Source organism: Oryza glaberrima, chromosome 7 (genome assembly GCF_000147395.1).
Source record: "Oryza glaberrima chromosome 7, OglaRS2, whole genome shotgun sequence".
NCBI classification, from domain to species: domain Eukaryota; kingdom Viridiplantae; phylum Streptophyta; class Magnoliopsida; order Poales; family Poaceae; genus Oryza; species Oryza glaberrima.
Window position 1 is genome coordinate 13234007 of NC_068332.1, and position 12324 is coordinate 13246330.

The following is a 12324-nucleotide window of genomic DNA, read 5'->3' on the forward strand; positions in this document are numbered from 1 at the left end:
GTCTTTTTTTTCATGCGGACATAACCCTTGAAGCCAAATAACCGCCTAAAAAAAATAAATCGGAGTGAAGTTCGCTGGCCGCCTGCAAAAATCGACCACTTAAGCGGCGCAGGCGAAACTTATGTGGTCCGCCTGTAAAAATCATACCTACCAAAAAAAAAATCTTAAGTACTTATCTTCTCCTCCACCCCCTCCCCACCACTCATTTCCCTCTCTCAACTCTCTCTCTCTCCCTCAACACTTGTCCCTCCACCGGGCTGTCCCCTTCCCCTCCCTCTCGCCGGAGGGGAAGCGACGGCGGCGGCGGCGGCGACGGCGGCTCCCCTCCCCTCCCCTCCCAGATTGTGCCAGAGGGAGGCCGGGGGAGGGCGGCGGTGGTGAGGCGCGTGGCCAGTGGGGCGCTGGGCGGCGACGACGACGCGCGGGGCGGCGGCGGTGGCTCCCGGTGCAGCTCCCCTCCCCTCTCCTTCCAGATCCGGCCGGGGGAGGGCGGCGGCGACGACGACGCGCGGGGCAGCGGTGGCAGCTCCCAGCGCAGCTCCCCTCTCCTCCCCTCCCAGATCCTGCCGGAGGAGGGCGGCGCTGCGAGGCACGTGGCCGGCGGGGCGCGATTTTTTTTTGTTCGTTCATTGGATTTTCGCAGGCGAGCCATTACGCCGACTGCAAAAATTGATGATTTTCGCAGTCGTTGATCTGCAGGCGGTCCGCCCTCCGCCTGGAAAAATTACTTTTGGCCGCCTGTAAAAATATTTTTTCTAGTAGTGAAGGTGAAGGTTATAGCGATCAGAAAAGGAAAACGAATCGTCCTGACACGTTCGCTAGATCGGAAGTCAACGAGCGTGTGCTAACTAGCCATTTCGATCCACCTTTCCTCCCCTTCACATTATCATGGAGAAGGCCGTGGGCCTCAGCTATATCTCTCCCTGCTAAATGGGAGAACAGCGCGCCTACGCACATCTCACTATGCAGATAATGCCACGATGTTCATCCGACCGACAAAGAGAGATATGATACACCTCGCTCGAATTCGGCATTCCTTGGGGAAAGTTATGGGCCTCTAAACCAACATGGCGAAATGTCAGATTCTGCGGTGCCGTTAGCGACCTACAAGACATCTCATGGGTTTTTCCCACAAACATCACCAGCTACCTGATAAAGTTCCTCGGCCTCCCGCTGGCAATCTCCTAATTCAAAAAGATACATGTCCAGCCACTGCTCGATAAATGCAAGACGCGGTTGGTGCCTTTGCAAGGAAGGATGATCACGGCGGAAGGAAGAGCGACTCTTACTAAATATGTCCTCACGGTGCAACTAATCTACTATCTAACAGCTTTAAAGATCCTAGACGAGATACTACACTCAATCGATAAGACGAGGCGGAAGTTCTTCTGGGCAAGAAGAGACGACATATCATGGGGATGTGCAAAAAAAATAGGGATAAAGCCTGCAGACCTAAGAACTTGGGTGGCCTTGGTGTGCTTAACCTAGACCAGTTTGCCAGAGCACTGAGAATGAGATGGCTGTGGTATGAATGGACTAAACCGGATAAACCTTGGAACGGCACCGCGATCCCCTGCGGTCAACTAGCCAGAAACCTCTTCATGGCGTGACGATAATCACTCTAGGGTTGGGAAAACGGCAACCTTCTAGAACTCACACTAGCTAGAAAACACGATGCCCAAAGAGATCGCACCAGTAATTTTTGTGGCTTCCAAGCACAAAACAGGACGGTGCACGATGCCCTAACATCCAAAATGTGGGTCCGAGACATCAACCTCCCCTTCGGATTAAGGTAGCGGATCATCTACGACAATACGTCCATTTGTGGACTATGATACAACGTGTGGGTCCCATGAGTGAGCAAAGGGACACCATTAATTACCTAGAAGCTGATGGCTAATGCAGTCTGCTCGGACAAATCTGCGTATAGACTCCAATTCGTTGGAGCGACCGAAACAATCTACAACTAGACTATCTCAAAATGTTAGGCGCCTAAGTGCGAGTTCTTATTATGGCTAACAATCCAAAACAAGCAAACTTCAAAAGAGGGGATGGATGAACCAGCAGCTTTGCCCTCCATGCCACGCCTCGACCGAATCAGCATTACACTTGCTGGCAAAGCGTGGGCTGCCCAAAAGGATCTGGGCAGAGATACAGAGATAGACAAGTGTGGACCTCTAGTTACAGGAGTGGGAAGCTTGCTCATCTATGGAGGATTGGTGGTACAAAATCTCATAGTAACCTCAGTACCTCACACCCTGAGGAAGGCCCTAAAATTGATCATTATCCTGGTGGCCTGGGAGCTCTGGTGTGAAAGAAACGTCAGGATTTGTGTGGCATATAGCAACCATGCCAACCACCATCGATCATCACCAAGATCAACGAGGCATAAACTTTGATCGAGGAGGGGGCTACAAAGCTCACAGAGATTATCCCCTCCGGAGAGTAGTCTCCATTGTTCTTTTTGTGGGTTTGTGTTGTTTTAACGTAGACCCAGTAAATATTTCGGGCCCCTTAGAATCACAGGAATAAAAAAACGGAGGAATAGGAAAAAAATAGAATCTTGACAGGAATACAAATGTAAAACAGAGGATTGCAAAACACAGGAAAAACATAGGAATGACCATTTGATTGAGCCGCAGGAAAAACATAGGAATTTGAGGAGAGATAAAGACTCAAATTCTTAACATGAGGTAGAACCTCATGTTAAATTTCCTCCAAAACTTGTTGGGAAGAGGCATTCCATAGAAATTTCATGGGATCACATAGGATTTATTTCTTTGATTCAAAGGGCTATATAGGAAAAATTCCTATAGAAATTAAATCCTTTAAAATTCCTATGAATTTTCTTTGAATCAAAGAGGGGCCTTCATGTTGACGGTTTTTTTCCTCCTTCTCTATCAATATAAAAGTGACATTAAAGCTTTTGGCCGTCCGTAAAAAAAAAAGGTGAAGGTTACATTTTGGAGTTATACTTGGAATAACTACTACTCCTGTTGTAAGTATTTGACATGAGAACTTGAGATAGTTGGTTAAAATTTTAAAACTTTTATACTGAAATTGTTATACACGGATACATCTTATAAAAATGCTACATAATTTTGTAAACCTATTATATTTTATAAATTTATTTTCATATAAAATTTATGATCAAAGTATTTATAACCGGTAGGAGTTTATACACTTACCTATTAAAATTGTACATATGCATTCCTTTTTAAATTGGTGAATATTGGAGCACAAAAAAAAATGGCTTGAAAGTTGGTAGGCAGAGTGCATCCGACATTCAATAGTCCTAATCATATAAACTAGCCTACCTTCCACGAAGAATATAATCTATTAACTTAATAAAGAAATATAAGAAAGAGATACCACGTTTGCTCTTACGTCTTAGAAATTCGTACATTAATTGAAATAAGAAAAAAAATAGAGTACATATACAATACAATTTAGAAAATACTGAAATGTATTAAAAATAAGAAATAATTAATATTGTGATAAGACTAGATGTAGAAAAATACAATTTAGGAAAAAAAAATCTAAAGCTTGGATTAAAAACAAATAATATTAAGAGAAAGAGTCCACGTAGAAATACAATTTAGAAATAGCTAGTGTTTACATTAAAAATAAATTTTTATGGAGAAAAGAATTCATGTAGGAGTCCAATTTGAAATTTTTTTTGTAGGAGTCTAATTTGAAAATTTTTTAAACTTGGACTAAAATAAACAATATTAAGAGAGAGAGAGAGAGAGAGAGTCCACATAAATTTAGGTTAATTATTATTAGAGGAGATAGCTCTTTGAGGAGTATAATTTAGAAAAAAAAATAGTCAGTGAAGAAATACAAATTAAAATATATATTCAAAAATCGGAATATAAATAAAAAAGATTAAAAGAAGAGTCCACGTAGAAATACAAGTATAAATACAAGGTCGAAAAAACATTAATTTTGGATTAATAATTGAAGAAATAATTAATATTCCGATGAGAGTTAATGTAGAAATACAAATACAATTTAGGGAGACTATAAATTCAGATTAAAGATTTAAAAATGATTACTATTGTGCGGTAAGGACCACAGAACAAAATCCAATTCCATCTTCCGAGGTCCTGGCAACCAACCGGAGATATACTTATTCTTTCATTTCTTTGGTCCAGAAAGGGCTCCAAACCTTGTTCAACCCATGCTTTGGCACATATTCTACTAATCTCGTGTCGTGTGGTGCAGCCCAGATGGATTGAACTTGAGAGCACAGAAGAGTTCCTGTAGGTTACCCAACCTGCTACTACAGGAGTATTTCAAGACTAGATAAGATTGGTTTAAGATTGCATTTATATCAGTATTTAGTTTTGCAAGTAGGCCATCTGCTTATTGTTCTAAAAGATTTCATGTCATCTGCTCCAGCATATTTAGTTGCTATCCACCTGCATCTATGAAAAAAGTTGCCAATGTTAAATTAATCTAGCCTTAAATATAGAGTTGCAAACTGTATTTTCTTCCCATCTTAATACAATCTGCCAGCTTGTATTCAGCCGATACGGCTAAAAGAATTTCATTTTCTCAGAGATCCGGCGCAGCAATTGAATGCACGCGTCTAAACAAATACTCCATATAGTAAGAACTTATATATACATAATTATAAACCAATCATTTAGTAAGAAGACTGCCCCAGCAGCTGCTTGTTTAAGTCTTTTAGGAAACATATACAAGTCAGTAACAAGAAATCTAAAATGAGTAACTTATTAATTACAAGTGCATTAATCGCAGAAAAAAATAGTATTTTGTAACTCTATTACTCTATCACCACCAATAGTAACACACTGCTGATATAGGTGCATGAATCTCGTCCTTGCATTATATATGCATGCTGAGCCCGGATGATATATAATTGCACGCATGGCATTCCTAGCACCACACAAAATATAATTCATGATGCCTAGTGGGGCACATGCGTGCAGGTCCAACAAATGTATCCCTCCTATGCAGGGAGAGGGTGCAGACAGAAGCATATCCATTGCCATAACTATAGCTAGCATTACATATATCCATGATTTTTTTTAACTCATATACCTGTAGATCGATGCATTATGATGAATTTGACATGTTTATTCGATGGGCATGTATTTGAGACATTGACACCATGCACCATCAGAATCTACATTTGAAAGAAAGCATTTATATCTTGCCATCTTGGAATCGACCGAGATACGATATACACCCTTCCCTTCTTGTGGGTCCTCAACAGAGAGCATCAGAATCTCACTCACCTCTCAATCTTCCAAGCCAATAACAAGTGTGTACAGCTCACACAACCACACACTTATGAACACGAGTACAGCCGATGCCCTATAAATAGCCGCCACCGGAGCATAACAGATATCATATCTAAACAGCAGAGATCGATCTCTTCTGAAGTTCAACTTCCAAAGAAAGGCAGTAGCTAGCTAGTTTAATCAAATCCAAGCTGCAGGATGTCTTCTGCTGGGTCACGTAGCTCGTCCCGCAACAGCAACATGGCGTCAGAGTGGAGCAAAGAGGAGAACAAGCTGTTCGAGCAGGCCATTGCCTACTACGGCGAGGGCGCGCCTGACCTCTGGCACAAGGTGTCCCGCGCCATGGGGGGCACCAAGACAGCCGACGAGGTGCGCCGCCACTTCGAGATCCTCGTGGATGACATCAAGCTGATTGAGGCAAGGCGAGTCCCGTTCCCCAAGTACAATACACAGGGAGCATGGAACTGACTGAGGTAAGGTAATTAATTAACCCGCTGGGAATTACTCAACCTGATTCAATGCTCTCACGTCCAGTAATAAACGCGTGTTGCTAACTTTGCGATAACTCTTCAAAGGTAGTGAGTACGTGTTCTGATAAGTTGAGAATATCGTGCTGCTTATTAGCAACACAGTTTGCAGTTGCAATCTAGCTTGTAAGCTGATAGCTAGCTACTGTCATATCTCAGAAAAACGCATATTCAAGGAGCATTAGATGTCAGCCATGAAAATCATGCACTAGATGGTTGAACTTGAACACTATAAGCTAGGGAACGGATTAGTCAGTTGTCGTTTTCTTTGTTGCAATTCTACTTTCCAGATGCAGTTCAACATCAGAGTATCTGTACTATTGTGTAACAGATAAATCTGGTGAAAGTTTGAAACCAACAGCTAGCTCATAATTTGAGCCTGTGGAATGCCATCATGCACACTAAATTAGCATGCAGTTCTACGCACTATAGTATATATGCACCATTTTGTGATTTGTTCGTTAGCACATAGGCTGGTAGGCACACGAGCTAGCCTTAATTTGTATATATAGTGACGATTTCTTCCCTAGTGCATTATTCACGTGTGATCTAGCACCAGAAGAATAATTTCTGTGATAACAAAAGAAAGTTAGAATATCATGCAGTCTAAGCCCCTTGAGCAGTACGTTGTGCTTAATTCAGTTCCAGACTAACAGCCAACAGGTGCTTTAAACATCTCTTTTTCATGTCAGTTCATCTGGCAAATTAAAAGGTGATTTCTGTCTTTTTAAGAGGCACAAGTGTGATGTGTCCATAGGAAAAGGCAATCAAAGTTATCCTGTACTCTCTTGGAAAGGGTACACAACCATTGTACGTAACCCTAGAAGAGGGAGCTATATGCGTACCTCATTCTTCTCAAAATAATTTAATTTGTAAATAGATAAGTAGCCTCAATATACCACACCGAGCTAGCATGCCTAGATAGAAAGTAAATTGAGATAAACGGCGTCTAAGTTTCTACTATTCAAATGTAACACAATGGTGCCCTTAAATAGATCTACTTTTTTTATCACTGCTAAGATAAACTCATGCTACATATTTCCAATTTATTTTCCAGGGGTGGAAGCATCTGAGGTTCCAGCAAGGAAATAACTCCAATATAAACTATATTCCTTCCTGTGGCTAGTTATTGAAGGAAAGCATATTGATATATTGTTACCGTGTTAAGAAGATTGTGGTCGATTGCTTGGTTATAAATAAAAGAAGAAAGGACTTGTCTGTATATACTTTTAGGTTGTAAAGCAAATCAGTGTTGATCTTGCAAAAGCTAGCCTGCATTTGGCATTGTGTGTGGTTGTTAACATTTCAGCTATACTATGTAGTAAACATCAGTGATGTAAGACTTGTGTACTCGCGTGCTAGTGATTATAAAGTTGTGGTTACTAGAATCTCAAATGCCCAATCGACCAACTGGTTTCAGAATTTTGAATTTGTGATGTTACATTTGCACTATAAATGCTTCAATATCCCTTCCAACCAAGATGTAAATGCAATGTAGATATGGCGTTTGCCAAGTGCTCACAGATCGAGTTCCCACCTCTTGAAGTAGCTAATTATCAACCAGGTATATTAAAAATTCTGCTTTACACTGCTAGCTACTCTGGAAGTGGATTGAGCATTTAAGCTATTATAAGGATGTAAGTAGCATCTTGCTAGCTTCACACTGGTTGGAAACTTGGAATGCAGAAATACACAAGTCATTTTCAACAATATAAAAAAAGAAAATAAACTAAAATGTCAGAAGTATGTAGTTCCTCCGTTTTAGCTTATAATTCATTTTAACTTTAGTTAAAGTCAGACTAATTCAAAATTAACAAAGTTTGTAGACAAATATAGTAATATTTATAATAGTAAATTAGTTTCATTAAATCGATAATTTAATATATTTTCATAATGTCTGTCTCGGATCAAAAATGACTTAAGTGTAAGCGCCCCCACCTCTCTTTTGAGAGTGCGAGAGATGTTAATACTTTTTTATAACATGATCAAACTCGAATCAGTTTGACTTTGGCCGTATAATATGAACGGATGGGTACAATTTAGACGGTTCTACAAACCAAAAGGTACCATCCGACCTGTTTAGTTGATTTTAACCCTAAGGATAGCCACAGACCACTGTACCAAACCTTCTGAGCCTAGTACAGACAGTAACCAGAGGAACAGCACCTAGGAATAGAATAATTTACATGCTTAATTGCTTTTAAAGTTCTTTTTCTAGTAAATATTGATAGTCTGATACTACTAATCCATCTACATCCTCGAGACTTTTGACCCAGCAACACCCAATAGGAATAAACTAATATGTGAATTATTTCATCAGAAGCATTTAATTTGGTAATCATTCTGGTAGTAAAACGTACTATAGGATCAAAATTGAATTAAATCTGGCCCTAATTACGATTTCAGTTTTCATTTTCAATTGCTCAACTTCCCCGCAAAAAAAAAAAAACAAAAAACATAACTTCTGTTGCAACCATGTAGCAATCGCCAATTAATTTACAACACCCTCATCTCTCTACACGCTGTAATTAACTTGAATTAGAATGACAAATAAATGCGACGTAGAATGCCGACCCCAGTACAGTAGCTTGCATACTGACCTAGTTTTGCCGGTTCGAGGCGTTGGCCCCTAATCGCTTCTCCATGAGGCGGCGCGACGCTTGCCCATGCGCAGCCCATGGCCAACCGCCACCGCCACCGTGCGCCGCCGGCCACAGCTCGCGCGGATATTCACCATCACCTCCCCGGGGTCAAGCGCGACGAGGTCCCGGGCGACCGTCGGTGGTGGTGTGCGCCCCTTCACCTGTGGCATCGCGAGGGGTTTCGCGTGCGGCTTGCCGTGTCACCTCTGAGCCCAACTGCCGAGCACCCAAGCTGGGCCAGATGGGCTTATTTCTCCGAAGGCCGATATTCCTTCCTTCAATCCGTCGTGGAATAAGTTCATCTGATGTCTGTTATCCTGTAGACGAATCCGATTTTCGTCCTTCAACCAAAAAACCAGATACAACGGGTCCCTCAACTATCAAAACCAGTGCAGATGAGGTCCTCGGTGGTTTAGATGGCAGTTTTGGTTGACATGGCGCCTACGTGCCTAATTTGGCTCGATCTTCATCTTTCCTGGTGCTACGTGGCACTTACGTGGCAATTCGATCTAGAAAAATAATAAAACCCATGGGACCCACATGTCAGTTTTACACACAAAATAATAAAAAGGTGGGACCCACGTGGGCCCCACATGTCATCCTCCTTGCCCTCCTCTTCTTCCTCCTCTCTCCCCATCTCCCCTCTCTCCATCTCTCTCCCCTCTCCTTCCTCATCTCGTCGACAGAGATAACGATGACCTGGAGAGGCGCGCCTCCTCCACTCTCGCCCCTAGGCCTATCGCCGGTAGCCGCTGGGAAAGAAGCGGCGCGCGAGCGTCATCCGTAGGGAGGAGAGGAGCGGCGCCACTTGCTCGGGTGGAGCCAAGGCAGATGAACGGCGCAGCGTCCCCTCTTTGCCGAATGATCGCCGAATTATCGCGAACTCGACCCTGCCGAGGCTTGCCGGGTTGTCGACACAGGCGAGGGCGATGGCAGGGTCAAGAGGCTCCTCGACCTACTCGATGTGGCTCACACCGGCGTCGATGCACGGGCGGCGCTTGAGCGTGAGGACGGCGCGGGAGGGGGTTGCGGTCGTCGAGACCGTAGAGTCGGACGCGGAGCGTGACGGAGGCGGCGCAGGAGGTGGTCTTCGAGCTCGTCGCAGTCGGAGGTGGTCTTCGCGCGTCACCGCTTCGGCCGCCATTGCCCCACTTTGCCTGCCGCCCTAGTCCACATCGGAAGAAGAGAGAGAGGATAATGGGAAGAAGAGGAGGGCTGGGAGGATGACATGTGGGGCCCACGTGGGTCCCACCATTTTTTATTATTTTATGTGTGAAACTGACATGTGGGTCCCACGGGTTTTATTATTTTTCATGATCGAATTGCCACGTAAGCGCTACATCAGTGCCCAGTCAGATGAAGACCGAGTCAAATTAGCCACGTAGGCGCCACATCAGCTAAAACCGCCATCTAAACCACCGAGAGATCTTATTTGCACCGGTTTTAATAGTTGAGGGACCAGGATTCGTTGACAAGTTAATGAACCTCACATGAACTTATTCCATCTGTCGTTGACATTTTTCACGGGCGTCTTTCTACCCAACCGATAAACACGAAGCTGGGCGGCGGCTGGGAGCCGCTACAGGCCTACAGGCTCGATTTCTCACCATGCGGCAGCAGGAAGCGGCACAACGGACTGCGGCAGGGACAAATATCGGTCGTCGAGGTACAGTCTGGGGACGGTCGACCGTGCGGTTCGTCCTCATTCCACGGCAGCAGCACGACGACGGTCGCACGCGGCTCTCTTCCTCTACACTCGGTTCACCCGGCGCAGCCCACGGCCACAGCAGCGTATTGCCCACCGCGGCCTCTTCGCTCCGGTCTTGGTGTACCTCCTCGAAGATCAGCCCAAGCATCTCGGCGATGGGGATGGGGCTGGTGGCGAGAGGCCTCGGTCGGCAGAGAGGGATGCGCCCGTGTGGTGAACTGAAAAGGGGAGAAGGCGGAGCCAGGTAGGGTGGTTTTATAGGCCATGGGTTGCTGTCTCGCTGGCTTGGAAGGTTTGGGCTGTCCGGGATGACGATCAGCTCGGCCATCTGGCAAGCGTTGGCAGCGGTGGGTTGGACGGGACGGTGGTTGTTGGGATACGCGTAGGCGACGATAGTATAAATCAAAATTTTTCTATCGCGTAAATTAGGAACCATGCAAGTATTAGATCATAGATCGTTACCACTCGACGCGCTGCGCAGCGGAAGAAAACGCTGAGAAGTCGAAGGAACTCTCGCGAAGTAGCGCGCGTCGATGTAGAGGAAGTAGTCGATCGCACCGGCTCGACCTTCTCACGTGATGCAATACCTCCGCTGGTCACACTCCTCACGAATATATAGGATCCATCACTCGGGCCTCCAAGGTCCGTAGGTCTCCTATTTGGATCCCTATCCGAATTAAGCTCATATTGGATCTCCATCCAATCCCCTTATTCCGGCCCATTAAACGTGCGACCCTGTAGGTTCATGTACACTCGGTTGTAACCCAAAAACTCCTTTTCGGTCCACGCGTCAACAGTGGCCCCTAGCAGAACGTATTGACCCACCGGGCATACATAAAGATCATATCGACTGAACATCTAGTGTATACTTACATGAACCTCTTTGCCTCACGATATCGATTAAGCTCAAGACTAGATATGTGCTATACTCTAATATCTCAATCATTCACTCGAACCTGTGATAGATTATATAACTTGTGATTGACTCCTCAATCACCTTTGGCATGGCCATGCACTTCCATAATCTATAATATCGAGGGGCCCAGAGATATCTCTCCATAGGAGGGGCAAATCCCATCTTGATTATTCATATCCTACTAGATGTTTCACAGCATACCCGAAAAGTACTTTTATAACTACATAATTACGGAGTAGCGTTTAGCAGTCCCTAAGTAAGCTACTACACATGTTGGGAACCATGATAATCTCAAGTCTAAGGATTCAACACCAACACTAAATGAGATCACTGATGACACAACACATATGACTCTTGCAATGTCTCATGTTGGGTCTATCCAACAACATGTTCCCCAGCATGTGTCCGCATTATTAATTTGGTATCTCTATACCATGATCCATGATACATGATCATTAATTAATACATATGCTGATCATCTAAACATATTTGTTCCACATATTATATTTGATCAGGGATCCTTTAGAAATAGCAACACACAACATAAAGAGTCTCATGAAAGAATCACATATTCATTAACCAATAATGAGTTGTCTATTTCAAGGAACAAAGTCAGATAAATATGTAAACATAGTATGTGATACAATCATCTCTATGATTGCCTCTAGGGCATATCACTAACAGTGGCCATGGAGCTGTGCGCTGCTGTTGCTGACTTCCGCAGGTACGGGAAGTGGGACCGGGGACGACGTGGAGTGGGCAGGTTGAGTCGTCCGAGAGGGTACGGATCGTGCAGCGCATGGGCGTGTGAGATTTCTGAAAATTTGAAGATTATCTATTTCGAAAATGTTTACTATCGATCATCTGATGTTGAGTAAAATATCGGACGGTGCAGGTCAGCATTTCTGCATCACCCACATCAACCTTATCCTCTCACACACACTCCCCCATCTCTCCCCTCTTATCTCTATCTGCTCTCTCTCTCCCCTCTCTTTCACTACAGCGGAGACGGCGCAACGAGCTCCACCTCATCCTCGACAGTGGTGACAAGCTCCATCTCGTCCTCGACGGTGCGACGAGCTCCATCTCGGTTCCTCAAGGACATGGCCCTCGACATAGGCGCAAAAGAAGAGGTTCCTGCCCGGCGAGCCTTGACCACCTCGCCGAGGTGGTCGCCATTCCATGCATGCTGACGCGACGCGGTAGCGATGGCAACGGTGACGGCGCTAGACATGGCCACCGGCGGGGACCTGATGCT

The 12324-nt window shown here is 44.4% G+C and overlaps 1 protein-coding gene across 2 annotated transcripts; it reads left to right on the forward strand.

Annotated features, from left to right (window-relative positions):
- Positions 1-5397: 5397 nt before the first annotated feature.
- On the forward strand, positions 5398-7196 carry LOC127780451 (protein RADIALIS-like 3). 2 transcript variants are annotated; one of them, XM_052307356.1, is made up of 2 exons: positions 5398-5751; positions 6858-7196. In XM_052307356.1, the coding sequence occupies exon 1, from the start codon at positions 5472-5474 to the stop codon at positions 5739-5741; it is 270 nt and encodes an 89-aa protein (XP_052163316.1). In that variant the 5' UTR covers positions 5398-5471; the 3' UTR covers positions 5742-5751; positions 6858-7196. The 2 variants fall into 2 exon arrangements, with proteins under 2 accessions (XP_052163316.1, XP_052163317.1); XM_052307357.1 differs by having other exon boundaries at positions 5398-5746.
- The last annotated feature ends 5128 nt before the right edge of the window (positions 7197-12324 follow it).

Bases quoted from the DNA above. Each gene is read 5' to 3' on its own strand.
- LOC127780451 (XM_052307356.1), top strand. From the start codon at position 5,472: ATGTCTTCTGCTGGGTCACGTAGCTCGTCCCGCAACAGCAACATGGCG.